Source organism: Lolium perenne, chromosome 2, assembly GCF_019359855.2.
Source record: "Lolium perenne isolate Kyuss_39 chromosome 2, Kyuss_2.0, whole genome shotgun sequence".
Taxonomy (NCBI): Eukaryota; Viridiplantae; Streptophyta; class Magnoliopsida; order Poales; family Poaceae; genus Lolium; species Lolium perenne.
Window position 1 is genome coordinate 312,706,996 of NC_067245.2, and position 17,479 is coordinate 312,724,474.

General features: G+C 44.4%; 1 protein-coding gene across 1 annotated transcript; it reads left to right on the top strand.

Moving 5' to 3' along the window:
• Positions 1–15,325: 15,325 nt before the first annotated feature.
• LOC127329591 (uncharacterized) lies at positions 15,326–17,479 on the top strand. Its single transcript, XM_051356086.1, has one exon. The coding sequence runs from the start codon at positions 15,326–15,328 to the stop codon at positions 17,477–17,479; it is 2,154 nt and encodes a 717-aa protein (XP_051212046.1).

The following is a 17,479-nucleotide window of genomic DNA, read 5'->3' on the forward strand; positions in this document are numbered from 1 at the left end:
GTGCTACTCTAGCAAAACCAAGCTCGTCGGAAGGCGGGCGGTAAATAATTCCACAACGCTCGAAAGTTCTGGTCCGTCCCTAGTGTGGCGGGTGGTTTCTTGTGGTGACTCCGACGGCGGCTCTAGATCTACGGCAATCCCGTCGCCGATTAGCTCGCGTCCTAGCTTGTCTGGCTACCCGTCCCCTCCCTTGTTCCGTTCTACACCTCAAAAATCCTCATTTCCGCTCCCACCACCATACATCCTCTCGTGCGGTGCTAGGGGCGTATGACCGTAATACACCCAAATCCCTAGTATTTTCCAGTGTTCTGTTCGAGTAGCTTGGCGAGAATGGATAAAGTTGAGGGGTCAATGAAAATCTGAAGCTTTCGGAGGAGGAGAAGAAGGGCCTGAAGATTGATTGGGCAAGTGGTGGAAGGAAAGGGTCCAGGGACCTGCAGGAAGCTATTCTCAGAGAATCTGGCCTCTGCGGAAGGAATCACGAATGCCCTAGGAAGGATTTGGTGCCCGTTGCGCGGGATTCACTGCAAGAAAGTTGGTGAGAACATTTTCCTCTTCACTTTCTACCAAGCCAGTGGTAAGTACAAAGCTCTAGATGAGGGTCCCTAGATGTTTGGGAACGATCTGATGGTACTAGAGGATTATGATGATAGAAACACTGCTGCTGAGTACGAATTTGCTAGCTTCTCGATCTGGGTACGTGTGTTCAAACTCCCACTTGGTATGATGAACAGGGAGATTGGTTCAGATATAGGAGCAGAGATAGGGGAGTTCCTTGATGTTGAAACTGATGAAGATGGGATGGCCTATGGGTGGTATCTACGTGTTAAGGTCAGGCTAGAGATTGCAAAACTTCTTATGAGGGGCAAGATGGTGCAAATTGGTGATGAGGGGCAGATGAGGTGCTGTCCGTTTGAATACGAATTCTTGCCTGACTTCTGTTTCACCTGTGGCATTATAGGCCACACGGACAAGAGCTGCTCTATCAAGCAGAAGAAAGGAGAAACCCATCAATATGGTAAATGGCTGAAAAGAAACCCTCATCAGGGGGATGCGGGAGGCAATGAAAGATATGTGGGCAGCGCTAGTAAAAGCAGGGACTCCAGGAAATATGGGAGTTTTGGCAGTAGAGGAAGTGGGTCGGGAAGCGACAACTTGTCTTGGCGCAAGGACGGGCCTTTTCTTCTAAAAACTGCTGGAAAGCAAATGGATGAAGGGGAGGTTACTAGCCCTTAAAGCAAACAAAGGAGAGGATCACTATAGAAACCAAAGGGGACACAAAGAGAATCTTGTTCCCAGCTTCCACGGAATAGAAGAGCGCAACTGAGTTGCAACTGAGTGTTAGCGACAGTCAAGAGCAGGTGGAAGAAAAGGCAGAGGAGCAGAATACTGATTCGGCTGCATGGATGGAGGAAGCGGAAAAAGAAGGTGATGGGAAGGGGAAGGAGGTCATGGTGACAGTGTCGAGTGCTTTAGAAACAGCGGCGAGGGCAGCTGGGGAAGTGGAGAAGAGGGTTGCTGCTGTAGTGCATGAACCAAGCAGGGAAGTTGCGCATAAAAGAGGAAAGCATAAGACTTTCAAAAGAAGCAAGATGGAGGATGCAGGAGTTGTGGCTGGACTGGCTGTCACACTAGGAGTAAAAAGAGCTAGAACAACCGATGACATGGATATTGATAACGAGATAGTTATGAAGAATGTGAAGAAAAACGAAACAGAAGTTGGGTTGATGATGATGATCACGGGGCTGTCGGAATAGCCCTGCGGGGATCAATGAAAATAGGGAGCTTGAATTGTCGGGGTTTGGGAAATGGCCCAACAATTCTCAGTCTTCTAGAGTTCCAAAAGAAGGAGGACCCCAACATGCTCTTCTTATCCGAAACAAAACTGGATAAGACGAGGTTGGAGTGGTTTAGATGGAAGCTGGGTTTGACAAACATGGTAGCAAAGGACTGCGAAGGACAGAGTGGAGGTTTGGTTCTTTTTTTTAGGAGAAATGGTATTAATCTCCAGATGGTTTCAAGTGGAGGTTCACGGGTATTTATGGAGACCCAAAAGCTGAGAAACGTGAAGCAACTTGGAAGCTCATGCGAACTATCAAACATCATAGCGAGCTCCCTTGGATCTGTGCTGGAGACTTCAACGAAATTCTGTTTGATTTTGAGAAGGAGGGTGGGGCGGCTCGGCCCCAAAGCCAAATGGACTGTTTTAAGGAGGCAATGGAAGATTGTGTCTACATGACATCGGGTTCTTGGGTGATCCTTTTTCCTGGAGGAAGAAAAGTCGCTCTAGCAAACATTACATCAAAGAAAGACTAGATCGAGCGGTCGCGACGCATGACTAGTGGCATCATTTTCCAAATTACAAGGTGGTAAATGGGGACCCTCGGCATTCTGACCATCGGCCTATTATTATCTATGTGGATGATGAGATGGATCAGCGCCCAACCAATAAGGACACTAGCCTATTTCGTTTCGAGGCTAAGTGGCTAGAAGAGGAGAACTGTGATGCTAATTGTTGGAAATATGCCCAAGAGGCAATAATAAAATGGTTATTATAATATATCTTTGTGTTTATGATAATGTTTACATACCATGCTATAATTGTATTAACTGAAACATTGATACATGTGTGTTATGTGAACAACAAGGAGTCCCTAGTAAGCCTCTTAACTAGCTTGTTGATTAATAGATGATTAGTTTCATAATCATGAACATTGGATGTTATTAATAACAAGGTTATATCATTATATGAATGATGTAATGGACACACCCAATTAAGCGTAGCATAAGATCACGTCATTAAGTTATTTGCTATAAGCTTTCGATACATAGTTACCTAGTCCTTTTGACCATGAGATCATGTAAATCACTTATACCGGAAAGGTACTTTGATTACATCAAACGCCACTGCGTAAATGGGTGGTTATAAAGGTGGGATTAAGTATCCGGAAAGTATGAGTTGAGGCATATGGATCAATAGTGGGATTTGTCCATCCCGATGACGGATAGATATACTCTGGGCCCTCTCGGTGGAATGTCGTCTAATTAGCTTGCAAGCATATGAATAAGTTCATAAGAGACTACATACCACGGTACGAGTAAAGAGTACTTGTCAGGAGACGAGGTTGAACAAGGTATAGAGAGATACCGATGATCAAACCTCGGACAAGTAAAATATCGCGTGACAAAGGGAATTGGTATCGTATGTGAATGGTTCATTCGATCACTAAGTCATCGTTGAATATGTGGGAGCCATTATGGATCTCCAGATCCCGCTATTGGTTATTGGTCGGAGAGAAGTCTCAATCATGTCTACATAGTTCGCGAACCGTAGGGTGACACACTTAAGGTTTGATGTCGTTTAAGTAGATATGGAAATATGGAATGGAGTTCAAAGTTTTGTTCGGAGTCTCGGATGGGATCCAGGACATCACGAGGAGGTCCGGAATGGTCCGGAGAATAAGATTCATATATAGGAAGTCATTTTCTAGTTTTGAAAATGATCCGGTATTTTTCCTGGAAGGTTCTAGAAGAGTCCGGAAGAAATCAGCATGGAAGGTGGAGTCCCAGAGGCAATTGTTGTGCTCATGTTTAAGCTCTTGCATCATATACTTTGCACCTATTAATGAAGAAATACATAGAGCTTGCTAAAATTTGGTTTGCATAATTGGTCTCTCTAAGGTCTAGATAATTTCTAGTAAAGAGTTTGAACAACAAGGAAGACGGTGTAGAGTCTTATAATGTTTACAATATGTCTTTTATGTGAGTTTTGCTGCACCGGTTCATCCTTGTGTTTGTTTCAAATAACCTTGCTAGCCTAAGCCTTGTATCGAGAGGGAATACTTCTCATGCATCCAAAATCCTTGAGCCAACCACTATGCCATTTGTGTCCACCATACCTACCTACTACATGGTATTTCTCCGCCATTCCAAAGTAAATTGCTTGAGTGCTACCTTTAAATAATTCAAAATTTATCACCTCTGATTTGTGTCAATGTTTTATAGCTCATGAGGAAGTATGTGGTGTTTATCTTTCATTCTTGTTGGGCAACTTTCACCAATGGACTAGTGGCTTCATCCGCTTATCCAATAATTTTGCAAAAAGAGCTGGCAATGGGATTCTCAGTCCCAAATTAATTAACCTAAATAGACATTCCTCCATGGTATGTGATTGTTGGACGGCACCCGAAGGATTCGGTTAGCCATGGCTTGAGAAAGCAAAGGTGGGGATGAGTGTCATCATAATAAAACTAAAATAAAAAGGCACTCCTTCATGGTATGAGATTGTTGGCAGGCACCCGAGGATTCGGTTAGCCATGGTTTGTGAAAGAAAGGTTGGAAGGAGTGCCACCCAAAAATAAAAATAATTCATGGGAGCCGCTCTTTGAAGGTTTGTCTGGCAAGGGGGTTAGAGTGCCCACTACCATTCGTTGACAACAACAAACACCTCTCAAAATTTTATTTTATGCTCTCTTCTTGTTTTCAAAACCAAAGCTCTAGCACAAATATAGCAATCAATGCTTCCCTCTGCGAAGGGCCTTTCTTTTACTTTTATGTTGAGTCAGTTCACTTATTTCTCTCCACCTCAAGAAGCAAACACTTGTGTGAACTGTGCATTGATTCCTACATACTTGCATATTGCACTTGTTATATTACTTTGCATTGACAATATCCATGAGATATACATGTTATAAGTTGAAAGCAACCGCTGAAACTTAATCTTCCTTTGTGTTGCTTCAATACCTTTACTTTGATTTATTGCTTTATGAGTTAACTCTTATGCAAGACTTATTGATGCTTGTCTTGAAAGTACTATTCATGAAAAGTTTTTGCTTTATGATTCATTTGTTTACTCATGTCATTACCATTGTTTTGATCGCTGCATTCATTACATATGCTTACAATAGTATGATCAAGGTTATGATGGCATGTCACTCCAGAAATTATCTTTGTTATCGTTTACCTGCTCGGGACGAGCAGGAACTAAGCTTGGGGATGCTGATACGTCTCCGACGTATCGATAATTTCTTATGTTCCATGCCACATTATTGATGATATCTACATGTTTTATGCATACTTTATGTCATATTTATGCGTTTTCCGGAACTAACCTATTGACGAGATGCCGAAGTGCCAGTTGCTGTTTTCTGCTGTTTTTGGTTTCAGAAATCCTAGTAAGGAAATATTCTCGGAATCGGACGAAATCAATGCCCAGCATCCTATTTTTCCACGAAGCTTCCAGAACACCCGAGAGCCACCAGAGGGGAGCCCTGGTGGGCCCAGATGATAGGGCGGTGCGGCCAGGCTAGGGCCCGCGCCCCCCTATTGTGTCATCGCCCCGTCAGCCCTCCGACTCCGCCTCTTCGCCTATTTAAGCCTCCTCGACCTAAAACCACGATACGGAAAAGCCACGGTACGAGAAACCTTCCAGAGCCGCCGCCATCGCGAAGCCAAGATCTGGGGGCAGGAGTCTCTGTTCCGGCACGCCGCCGGGACGGGGAAGTGCCCCCGGAAGGCTTCTCCATCGACACCACCGCCATCTTCATCAACGCTGCTGTCTCCCATGAGGAGGGAGTAGTTCTCCATCGAGGCTAAGGGCTGTACCGGTAGCTATGTGGTTAATCTCTCTCCTATGTACTTCAATACAATAATCTCATGAGCTGCCTTACATGATTGAGATTCATATGATGATGCTTGTAATCTAGATGTCATTATGCTAGTCAAGTGGATTTTACTTATGTGATCTCCGGAGACTCCTTGTCCCACGTGTGTAAAGGTGACAGTGTGTGCACCGTGTGGGTCTCTTAGGCTATATTTCACAGAATACTTATTCACTGTTATGAATGGCATAGTGAAGTGCTTATTTATATCTCTTTATGATTGCAATGTGTTTTGTATCACAATTTATCTGTGTGCTACTCTAGTGATGTTATTAAAGTAGTTTATTCCTCCTGCACGGTGTAATGGTGACAGTGTGTGCATCGTGTAGTACTTGGCGTAGGCTATGATTGTGATCTCTTGTAGATTATGAAGTTAACTATTGCTATGATAGTATTGATGTGATCTATTCCTCCTTTCGTAGTGTGAAGGTGACAGTGTGCATGCTATGTTAGTACTTGGTTTGGTTATGTTGATCTGTTATGCACTCTAAGGTTATTTAAATATGAACATTGAATATTGTGGAGCTTGTTAACTCCGGCATTGAGGGTTCGTGTAATCCTACACAGTTAGTGGTGTTCATCATCCAACAAGAGGGTGTAGAGTCTAGCATCTATCTATTTATTCTGTTATGTGATCAATGTTGAGAGTGTCCACTAGTGAAAGTATGATCCCTAGGCCTTGTTCCTAAATCTTGCTATCGCTGCTTGTTTCTTGTTTTCTTGCATCTTTACTTCCTGCAATATTACTACCATCAATCGCACGCCAGCAAGCACTTTTACGCGCCGCACTACTGCTCATATTCATTCATACCACTTGTATTTCACTATCTCTTCGCCGAACTAGTGCACCTATTAGGTGTGTTGGGGACACAAGAGACTTCTTGCTTTGTGGTTGCAGGGTTGCTTGAGAGGGATATCTTTGACCTCTTCCTCCCTGAGTTCGATAAACCTTGGGTGATCCACTTAAGGGAAACTTGCTGCTGTTCTACAAACCTCTGCTCTTGGAGGCCCAACACTGTCTACAAGAATAGAAGCACCCGTAGACATCATCGACCGAGAGCACATTCTGCCGTACAAGCTGGAAAAACTAGAAACACAATGGGATATTTATTGGAGACAGAGAGCCCATATTAACTGGCTTGAGAAGGGAGATAAAAATACGAAGTACTTCCACTCTTTTGCTTTTGAGAGGAGGAAGAACAATAGAATAAGAAAGTTGAAAAAAGACAATGGTGAGGTGGTGGAAGGAGAGGTGGAGATGGCGGCGGTGATTACCCAATACTTTAATGAGTTGTTTACTTCTAATGTAGGTAGCCGCACAAATGAGCTGCTGGAGCAGGTCGTTCCCCGGATTACCCCGGCTATGAATGACATGCTCTTACAAGAGTTCACCAAAGAAGAGATGAAGATGGCGCTTAACAGCATTGGTGACCTCAAGGCTACTGGCCCGGATGGTATGCAAGCCATCTTCTACAAGCGCTACTGGGAACTCATTGGGGATCAAGTGACCTCAGAGGTGCTTCAAATCTTGAATGGTGGCGAGATTCCTCCTGTCTGGAACGACACCTGTGTCGCTCTCATACCTAAGGTAAAAAATCCTGAACAAATGACAGAGCTTCGTCCCATAAGTCTTTGCAATGTGGTCTATAAACTGGTCTCCAAAGTATTGGCAGATAGATTGAAACTAATCCTCCAGGAGATTATAGCCCTAAACCAGAGTGCTTTTGTCCCGGGCCGTGTGATTAAGGATAACATATTGTTGCCATACGAGGTTAATCACTATATGCAGAACAAGAGGAGCGGTGCAGTTGGCTATGCGGCGTTGAAGATTGACATGAGTAAAGCCTACGACAGAGTGAAATGGGAGTTCTTAGAAAAAATGATGAGAAGAATAGGTTTTGATGAGAGATGGATCCAACCTATTATGAAGTGTCGCTCCACGGTTAAATATATATTCAAGCTAAATGGCTCTCTTACGGAAGAGGTGATCCCAGGAAGAGGACTCCAACAAGGAGATCCTATCTCCCCATACATGTTCCTTATATGTGTTGAAGCTTTCTCAAGCATGTTAAACCAAGCTGATCAAAATGGGAGGCTGGAAGGAATTAAAATATGTCATGGTGCTCCGAGCTTCAACCATGTACTATTTGCAGATGACTCCCTAATTCTTTTAAAATTTTCAAAGGAAAATGCACATCATCTGCATCATATCCTAAAACTGTATGAGGTTTGTTCGGGCAGACTGTCAATGTGGATAAATCTTCCATTGTGTTTAGCAAAAATACTCGCTTGAGTGAGAGGAGGAAAATGATGGCTATTCTAGGAGTCGTTTGTGAAGGAAGGAATGGAAAGTACCTGGGCCTGCCAATTTATGTGGGAAATTTAAGGAAAAAAAGTCTTTCCCTATATCAAGGACCTCATTTGGAACAAGATCCAAGGCTGGAAGGAAAAAATGCTCTCTAAAGCTGGAAAAGAAATCTTGATAAAAGCATGTGCTCAAGTCATCCCTACCTTTGCCATGACATGTTTTGATATTACAAAAAGTTCATGTGACGAGATAAGCAGTATGATTGGTCGATACTGGTGGTCGTAGCCAGACAAAGAAAACAAGACCCATTGGTTGGGGTGGGAGAAGCTAACTTGCTCCAAAAAAGACGGGGACATGGGCTACAAAGACCTGCATGCCTTTAATCTGGTCATGCTTGAAAAACAAGGGTGGCGTCTGCTAACTAACCCAGAGTCTCTATGCACTCGAGTGATGAAAGCAAAATATTACCCAAACACCTCTGTCCTTCAAGCTGAAGCATGCAGTGGGATTTCTTATGCCTGGCGTAGCGTCCTGAAGGGTATTGATCTTCTGAAGAAAGGTGTCATTAAGAGAGTGGGGGATGGAACTACAATCAACATCTCGCATGACCCTGGCTCCCTCAGCTATGGTGTAGAAGGCCAGCAACCCCCAGGGATCAAACTATCATATCTAGAGTGTGTGAGCTAATTGACCCCTGCACTGGTTCTTGGGATGTGACTCTCGATTCGAGATACGTTTTGGCCTCAAGATGCAAAATCTAATCCTGTCTATGCCAACTTTTGAGGACCTGGAGGATGAGTGGGCCTGGCACTTCGAGGGAAAAGGGCAGTTTACCGTCAAATCTGCATACCGGCTAAAACACCAACTCGGCGATGTGGCTGAGAGCGGACATATGGGCAGCAAAGCAGCTCGCAGCAGCTTCGACTAGAACTCCATTTGGAAGCTAGAATGCCCAACGAAGGTCAAGTTGTTTGTTTGGAGAATTGCCCACAACAGTCTCCCTCACAGGCTCAACTTGCTGTGGAGAGGCATGGACCTGAACCCAATTTTCCCTGTGTGCGACAGGGTTAATGAAGACGGAGCCCATTTGTTTCTCAAATGTAAGACTGCTAAACTGGGATGCATAGAATTACAACTGAACAACTTATGAGATAGGTTGATTGAGTGCCAAGACCCAAATGGGTTCATTAAGGAAGTTATCTAGCTCGAGCTACAAGAGAAGTTGAAGGCAATTAGTTTGTTATGATGGTTGTGGCAGTCCAGGAACAAAATTGTAGCAGGGGAACACAAGAAGCTCCAGGGCTCAATCCCAATGCTGGCTAGAAGGTCGTCTAGGACAAAAAAAAACAACAGAGGGTACAATCCTGGGTTCCACTAGTTGGGGATGTGCTTAAGATTAACATAGATGTCAGCTTCTCTTTGATACGTCCAAAACGTATCTACTTTCCCGAACACTTTTGCTATTGTTTTGCCTCTAATTTGTGTATTTTGGATACAACTAACACGGACTAACGTTGTTTTCAGCAGAATTGCCCTGGTGTCTTATTTTTGTGCAGAAAATCAACTTTCAGGAAAATCCCCGGAAATAATTGCAATGGGCCTATTTTTACAGAAGACCCACGGAGCCAGAAGACGTGACGGAGGGGGGCCACGAGGCGCGCACACCACGTGGCGGCGCGGTGGGCCCATGGCCGCGCCGCCACATGGGGACGCCACCTCGGCCAGCCCCCGGCGCTCCCCTCTGGACTACTTAAAGCCCTTGACCTAAAAACGCACAGGGGTTCGACCAATTTGCCAGAAGACATCCAGAACTCCGCCGCCATCGAAAACCCTATTTCGGGATCAGAAACTCCGTTCTGGCACCCTGCCGGGACGGGGAATTGGAGGAGATCATCGCCATCATCGCCACCGACGCCTCTCCATCGACCATCCATGCTTCCCCCATCCATGTGTGAGTAAATCCCCGCTGTAGGCTGAAGGGGATGGTAGGGATTGGATGAGATTGTTCATGTAATAGCCATAAGATTGTTAGGGCATGGTGCCTAGTATCCGTTGTTGGTACTTTTATGATATTGTTGCGACTTGTTATGCTTAATGCTTGTCACTTAGGGCCCGAGTGCCATGATTTCAGATCTGAACATGTTATTGATTCATGATGATATTCATTGTTTTATGATCTTACCTGCAAGTTGTATACACATATTGCTGTCCGGAACCCGAGGCCCCAAAGTGACAGAAATTGGGACAACCGGAGGGGAAGGCTGTGATATGAGGATCACATGTGTTCATGGAGTGTTAATGCTTTTCTCCGGTACTCTATTAAATGGAGTACCTTAATTACCAGTAGTTTCCCTAGAGGCCCGGCTGCCACCGGCTGGTAGGACAAAAGATGTTGTGCAAGTTTCTCATTGCGAGCACGTACGACTATATACGGAACACATGCCTATGGTTTTTTTGGGTGTAAACATGCCTATGGTTATTTAGTACTTGGATACTGTTTTATTATTATCTGCAAATGCCTAGTCTTGATTATTACATGAGTTATCTTATCCATGCAGCGCCCGTTCATCCATCCCTATGCCTACAGTATTTTAATCCTGCTGTTTACTATAATCACTACTGCTGTCTTTATTACACTGATGCTTATATTTTATTACTGCTACTGCTATAAAACTGTTGCTACTGATAAACTATTGCGAGCAAGTCTGTTTCCAGGTGCAGCTGAATTGACAACTCCGCTGTTAAGGCTTACAAATATTTTTTGGCTCCCCTTGTGTCGAATCAATAAATTGGGTTTCACTTCCCTCGAAGACTGTTGCGATCCCCTATACTTGTGGGTCATCACTCTTCTGAAAACCACTCTGGAGGATGGGGCATTATTATTCGTGACTCTAATGGTGAACCCATGGGTGCAGGTGCAGGTCATATACCACAAGCTTATGATGTGCTCCAAGCAGAGGGACTTGCCCGCCTGTCCAGTCTCCGGTGGGCTCACAGTTGGGGGATGACAAAAATCCAGATGGAAACCGCTTCCTAGCTGCTTGTTCCAGGCGGATCAGTGGAAACTCTCAAGACCTTGCTGTCAATGGCCATCTCTTTAGATATATCAAGTACCTAGCCCGTTTAAATTTTAGCATCTTTGATATAAACTATTGCCCTCGGGCATGTAATTCTGTAGCAGACGCTCTAGCGACCTATGGGGTGACATCCTCTCCTGTTATCTAGCCAGAGGGAGCACCGGAATTTGTACGTGTGTTTGTTGTCAGCGACTTTGCTGTGCGCTAGGTTTAACGGAAGATCAGTTCCATCTCAAAAATAAACAAGCTCGTCGGAAAATCGACGGAAACCTTGCCAGATTTTGTGTGTGATGCTACTCTAGCAAAACCGACTTCGGTGGGCGACCCTCGCAAGAACGGTTGTAGCAACAAAAATATAGGTATGTAGCAACATTGTAGCATTCGGGGAAGGATCAAATCGGAGGCACAAAAATTATTGTAGCACCTCGCTGGCATGTTCACACCAAGTCATAGACAAAAAGTAGCATTCAGAAAACACTGACAAATGAAAAAAAAAACACATCTCGATTTGCAACACCACCTCCATGGTTTCCTATCAACAACGAACCATGGATGGCGACCTGGACGATAGGTAGGGGCACGCATAGATTTAATAAATTCTCAACAAATCTCATCAACTACTAAAACAAATCTAAAAACCAATAGAACAAACATTTAGCTGGACAAGGCGTTTTTACACCCAAAAGCATATGCTCCTAAATTTTAAATAAGTTTTAGATGGAAAACCGGTTTTTTTTGTTGTGTGTAAAAAAAAAATCGGTGCTAAAGAAAAGTTTTTCATGAAATGGATACCAAGAAAAGGAGGAGGAAGCATATAGTTGTTCTGGAGGGCCATGACGGTGTTGTGCATGACACTACAGGTATGGTAAATTGCGGTTCTTTTTATAAGAAGTTATTTAGCTCTGAGGAAAGACTGGATGGGCCTGATGGCTTTCCTTTCCTCTTTTATCAACAAATTTGGGAAGTTAATAAACATGATATTTTTTCTATGTGTAAAGATTGTCATATTGGGAAGTTAGATTTGTTTAGACTTCACTTCTCTTTATTAACTCTTGCCGCAAAAGAACATGATGCTAGAACTATTGTCAGGCCAATTGCTTTGATCAAGTGTAGCTTCAAATTTTTCTCTAAGTGTGAAAAAAATAGTTTAGGTGCGATCAATAAGGAGCTTATTGCGCCTAATCAAACTGACTTTATTAAAGGGTGTTTTATCTTAGAGTTTGTGGTTTCCGCTCATGAAATTATGCATGATTCTATGCAGAAATGATAAGGTAGATAGGAACTTTCGGGAAATTCAGTTCGGCTCTTGGAGGCATGTGCTCCCTCCACCAAAAAAAAACATATTTGTGATTGTCAAAAAAAAAAAATGCAATTTTTTTTTGCATGTACATCTCGACAATCTATGCTCGTTCGTATAATTTTGCGATAAATTGATATTTTTTGTGGTCTATGTAAAAACACAAATCATGTCTCCCAAAAGACTTATTTTTAGCACCAATTCAAATTTTATCTTTTTTACACAGCCCAAACGAATAAGTTGATTTGTTTTCATCGTAAGACTTTGTGCGCACGTAGCATGTGAAGATATACACGTGAATTTTTTATTTGAATTTTTTAACATTTTAAAATATATCAATGATACGTTTCAAAATAAAGGGAGCATATACACCTAAGAGCCAAAACATCACTCCCAGAACATGCTTGTTAAAATAATGTTGCATGGGGGATTCATTCGTAAATTTATGGGACTAATCCAATCATTGTTATATAAAGGGTCAACTGTTGTGAGGTTTAATGATACCAATAGTGATTACTTTGAAACTAGTCGTAAGTCCTGGGGTAAGAGAGAGAGAGAGAGAGATTGCGCCTCTCCATTTCTTTTTAATTTTGTAGCTCATGTTTTTCTGAAATGCTTATTATAACTGCTAGGAATAATCTGATATCTAGGATTTTTAGATCCTTCTTCCCCTCTAGGATTATTAGCATGCAATATGGTGATGATAGCTTGATCTTTTTGAACAAAAACCAGGAATCTATAATGAAATTGATATGGTTACTTTCAGGTTTTGAATAGATGTCTGGTACGAAGATAATTTTTTGTAAGTGTGATCTTTTCCATGTTAATGTTGAGTTGGACAATGCTCACATTTATGCACAAGCTATGTGTTTTAAACTTGGTACTTTCCCTCTCGAATATTTGGGGGTTCCCCTGCAGTTTGAAATACTTAGGAAGAAAGATTTAGAACCAGTGATTGATAAGGTTATTAAGAAAGTGGTGGCTAGAAAGGAAACCTTCTTTTGGGCAACAACCCCTAACTTCTTCAGCGACCTTGGCGGTCGATGTGCCCGCAAGGGCGGCACGACGCCTGGTTGGGGGGACTCGGTATGGCTCATCTCCTCATCTTCCAGTGGTGCGGGTGATGGTGGCGGTGCCCGCTGAGATCTCCGGTCTGCTCTTGGGAGCCAACAGGCATCGTCGTAGGGCCTGCCGATCTGCCTAACAAAGGAGGTTTTCCTTGGGTTCTTCTCGCGCCAAGACGGTGTCCTGCTTGATGTCGGCCCTCATTTATCTAGTTGGTGATGAGTTTTGGAATGCTTTTCCGGCAATCTCCATTGGGCGTCTGATGCCTGTAGGTTGTTGGATCGGATAGGATTTGGTCGTGTGCACCCATATTTCTGGCCGTACATCTTCATGAGGGAGTGACGTGAAGCTTCTATCTGTTGCAATTATGGGACATGTCGGTTTTTCATGTCCATGGAGAAGACAGTGGTGGAGAATTTCATGGCGACAAAGGTACGGGGTCAAGTAATGGCGGTCTGTGTCTTCGTGGCGAAGAGGAATTTTCTTGGTGTTTCGAGTACGCCATGGAGGATACCTCACAACGTGAAAAGAGAGAGGTGGGCGAAAGGAGGAGACCTACCAAGACGGTGAGACACAAGTTACCCAGCTTCGGATCTTGCAACGGTGGCGAAAACCTACGTGCTACTATAGTTTGCTATAAGGGCACCAAGTGCACGATTACAATGAGGGAATTGCCTCAAGGGCTTTCGGGATCCGGCTTATAAAAAGGCGCAAGGATATAGGGTTCACAAGGAGTAGTCCAGGTCGAACTCTACTAGCACTATCCTAACTAGGTACAACTTGCCGTACAAAGGGTCTGGCTAAACTATGTAGGTGTGGATCCAGCTAGAGCTTCTCATCCTGAACTCCCTATCTTGGTTAATCAACAACTGGGCCGCCTAGTTGGACCTACCTGTGGGCCATCCGAGCTTGTCGGTATTGGACTATGTCATTTGGTATATTCATGAAGTATATCTACAATAACATCGGTAAGCGGGAGCAGCAACACAAGACGAGTACATAGTCTTATCTTTCAGGGTGAAAATCCAATGAATGACCTTAATTGGTTGTGACCGGCAATGATCTTGTTGAAGGCATTGTTTTAAGAGGATGAACTTGCTCGAGGGCAAAATTTCAAGGTCTGGCCTTAATTGATAGTGTCTGACAATAGCCTTATTGAAGATATTGTTTTGAAAGCGTGAACTATGTGTGCTGTCTTGGCAGTGGTTTGTGTTGCAGTTACAAGGTTTTGATCACCGGAGCGGGTTCTTTTGTTTTTCTTCTACTTTTTTCTATTAGAGTGGTGTGCATCCGTAATACCTTTAGGAGATTCAGTTGTTCCAGAGGCTGAATGTAAATAGTATCTTCTCAATATTAATATATTCTTTTTGTTGAACTTTTTTTAGGTAGCAGCATAAATGTTGGAACATTCAATTAAAATATTGGTTAAACTAGTATGATTGTCATGACCCTAGGTTGTCTTTTTTTTCATTCCTGTGTAATTTTTTTGGAATGCTGTTGTGATGAAGTGTACACTGAAACGACCGAAGTAAAAAATCGAATCTTTGTTACTCAAATGTACAAGACTGTTTTTTTCAGTCTTATAGGAGACTTCAATCTTATCTATCAAGCGGAAGATAAGAACAATGGCAACCTAAACTTTCGTATGATGGGCCTTTTCAGAAAGGCACTCTCCACTTGCCAATTAAAAGAGTTGAAACTTCAGAACAGAAAATTCATATGGAGCAACGAAAGAGAGACCCCAACTCTTGTGCGCTTGGACCGGGCTTTCTGTAACGCAGGATGGGATTTGGTTTTCGAAAATCATGTCCTTCACGCCCTGTCGTCTTCCCTTTCGGACCATTGCCCCCTACTCCTCTCCAACCAAAGCGGCCCGAGGAAACCACCGATCTTCCGTTTTGAGTCCTTCTGGACCAAAATGCCTGGTTTTAAGGAGACGGTTCAACTTGCTTGGTCGGCGCCTTCTACACACACCCAGCAGGATCACAGTATAAATCACAAGCTAAAGGCCACGGCGCTTGGGCTGAAATCTTGGAGTAAAAGTCTCTTCTCCGATTGCAAACTTCAGCTCCTTATGGCTTTGGATGTCATTCTGCAACTCGACATTACGCAGGAATCTCGAGACCTCTCTTTTGAAGAAAGAAACCTTCGCGCTGACCTTAAACGGCGGGTTAAAGGTCTTGCTGCCCTGGAACGGTCCCGTAAGCGCCAAGCTTCCAGAATCCGATACCTTCGGGAGGGCGATGCCAATACAAAATTCTTCCATCTTCGGGTTAATGCTAGGAAGCGCAAAAACCACATCCTAAGGCTCAAACATAATGATGGTTGGGCTGTGACACATGAAGAAAAGGACAAGCTGATCTTCGATCATTTCTGCCAAGCCCTAGGTCGACCCCCTCCTCGCCAGCTGGACTTCAACTGGGAGGCCCTGAACCTCACCTCTCATTCCTTAGAAGACCTGGATCTTAGAGGAGGCTACGTCATCGCCATAGACCCGCTTCAGAGGATCTTAGAGGAGGCTACGTCATCCGGGTTTCTTCACGCTATGCCGGGAGATTTGACGGGCCCCCGAATCTCTTTATATGCCGATGATGCGGCCATCTTCTTAACCCCCACAGTGCACGACCTCGACGGACTTGCCAACATTCTTCAACAGTTCGGGGAGGTTACTGGTCTGGTGACCAATGTGGCGAAGAGCTCCATCACCCCCATCCAGTGCTCTAACGTCGACCTAGATGGAATTCTAGCAAACTTCCCGGCGGTCACAGTCCCCTTCCCCATAAAGTATTTGGGGCTACCTATCTCTCTTGGACGACTCAAGCGGGCAGATCTCCAACCCTACATCGACAAAGCGGTTGCACGCCTGAACCCTTGGAAAGGCAGATTTCTAAATCGCGCGGGTTGCACCGCTCTTGTTAAGTTGGTGCTCTCCTCTATGCCGATCTTCCTGTTGACGGCCTTGAAAGCTGACAAGGGCATTCTTAAGGCCTTTGCAAAGATCAGCCGTGGCATGCGATGGGCTTGTCAGGAGACGGTCAGCGGAGGAAAATGCAAGGTAAACTGGCAAAAGGTTTGCCGACCCAAGGAGCTTGGTGGGCTTGAGATTCTAGACTTGGAAAAAATTTCTCGTGCCCTAAGACTCAGATGGCTTTGGTACGAATGGACAGCCCCAGAAAAGCCATGGGTGGGTTCAGAAACACCAATTGATGCCTCGGATTTGGCCCTCTTCAACGCCGCTACTACTGTCACCATCGGCGATGGCGCTAAAGCCTCCTTCTGGTCTTCTTCTTGGATTAATGGCACCCCACCTAAAGACCTGGCTCCTCTTATATATGTGGCATCAAAAAGGAAAAATCGGACTGTCCGAGACGCCCTTGAAGGTCACAACTGGGTGGCTGACATCTTGGTCGAGGCTTTCACCATCGATCATATGGAGCAATACGTTCGCCTTTGGGATCTCCTTTCGGCTGTTCAACTTTCTCCAGGCACGGAGGACTCAATAGTTTGGACGCTGACTCCCAATGGGTGTTATACGGCCAGTTCTGCCTACAAAGCTCAGTTCTTCCCTGCTTTGCCTTGCTCCTTTGGTAACATTGTTTGGAAACCTTGGCCCCCACCAAAATGCCATTTCTTTGCATGGCTTGCGGTGCAAAACCGCCTCTGGACTGCTGATCGTCTTGCCAAACGAGGATGGCCGCATCAACCTTCTTGCCAGCTATGCAGATGCTCCCCGGAAACGGCTCGGCACCTGCTCTTCGAATGCCGCTTCTCTAAGAGAATATGGATTGCTGCGGCTTCCTGGTTGGACTGCCCGGACCTTATCCGCTGCCTCGGGGCGGGGAGGTCTAGAGTGTTGGACTACTGGCATGCTATCGCAAAAACTCCCACCTCCTCTCCCAAAGGTTTACGAACTGCAATCATGCTTATCAGTTGGGAGATATGGAAAGAGAGGAATGAGCGGGTCTTCAACAATAAATCTTCCTTGCCCTTGGTTGTCATGCAAAAGATCAAGGATGAAGGGAAGGACTGGGTCCTTGCCGGCGCTAAGAATCTGGCGGATCTTATAGGCTGA

What these genes read in the sequence shown, in the direction of transcription:
- LOC127329591 (XM_051356086.1), top strand. Translation starts at nt 15,326, where the DNA reads ATGCCTGGTTTTAAGGAGACGGTTCAACTTGCTTGGTCGGCGCCTTCT.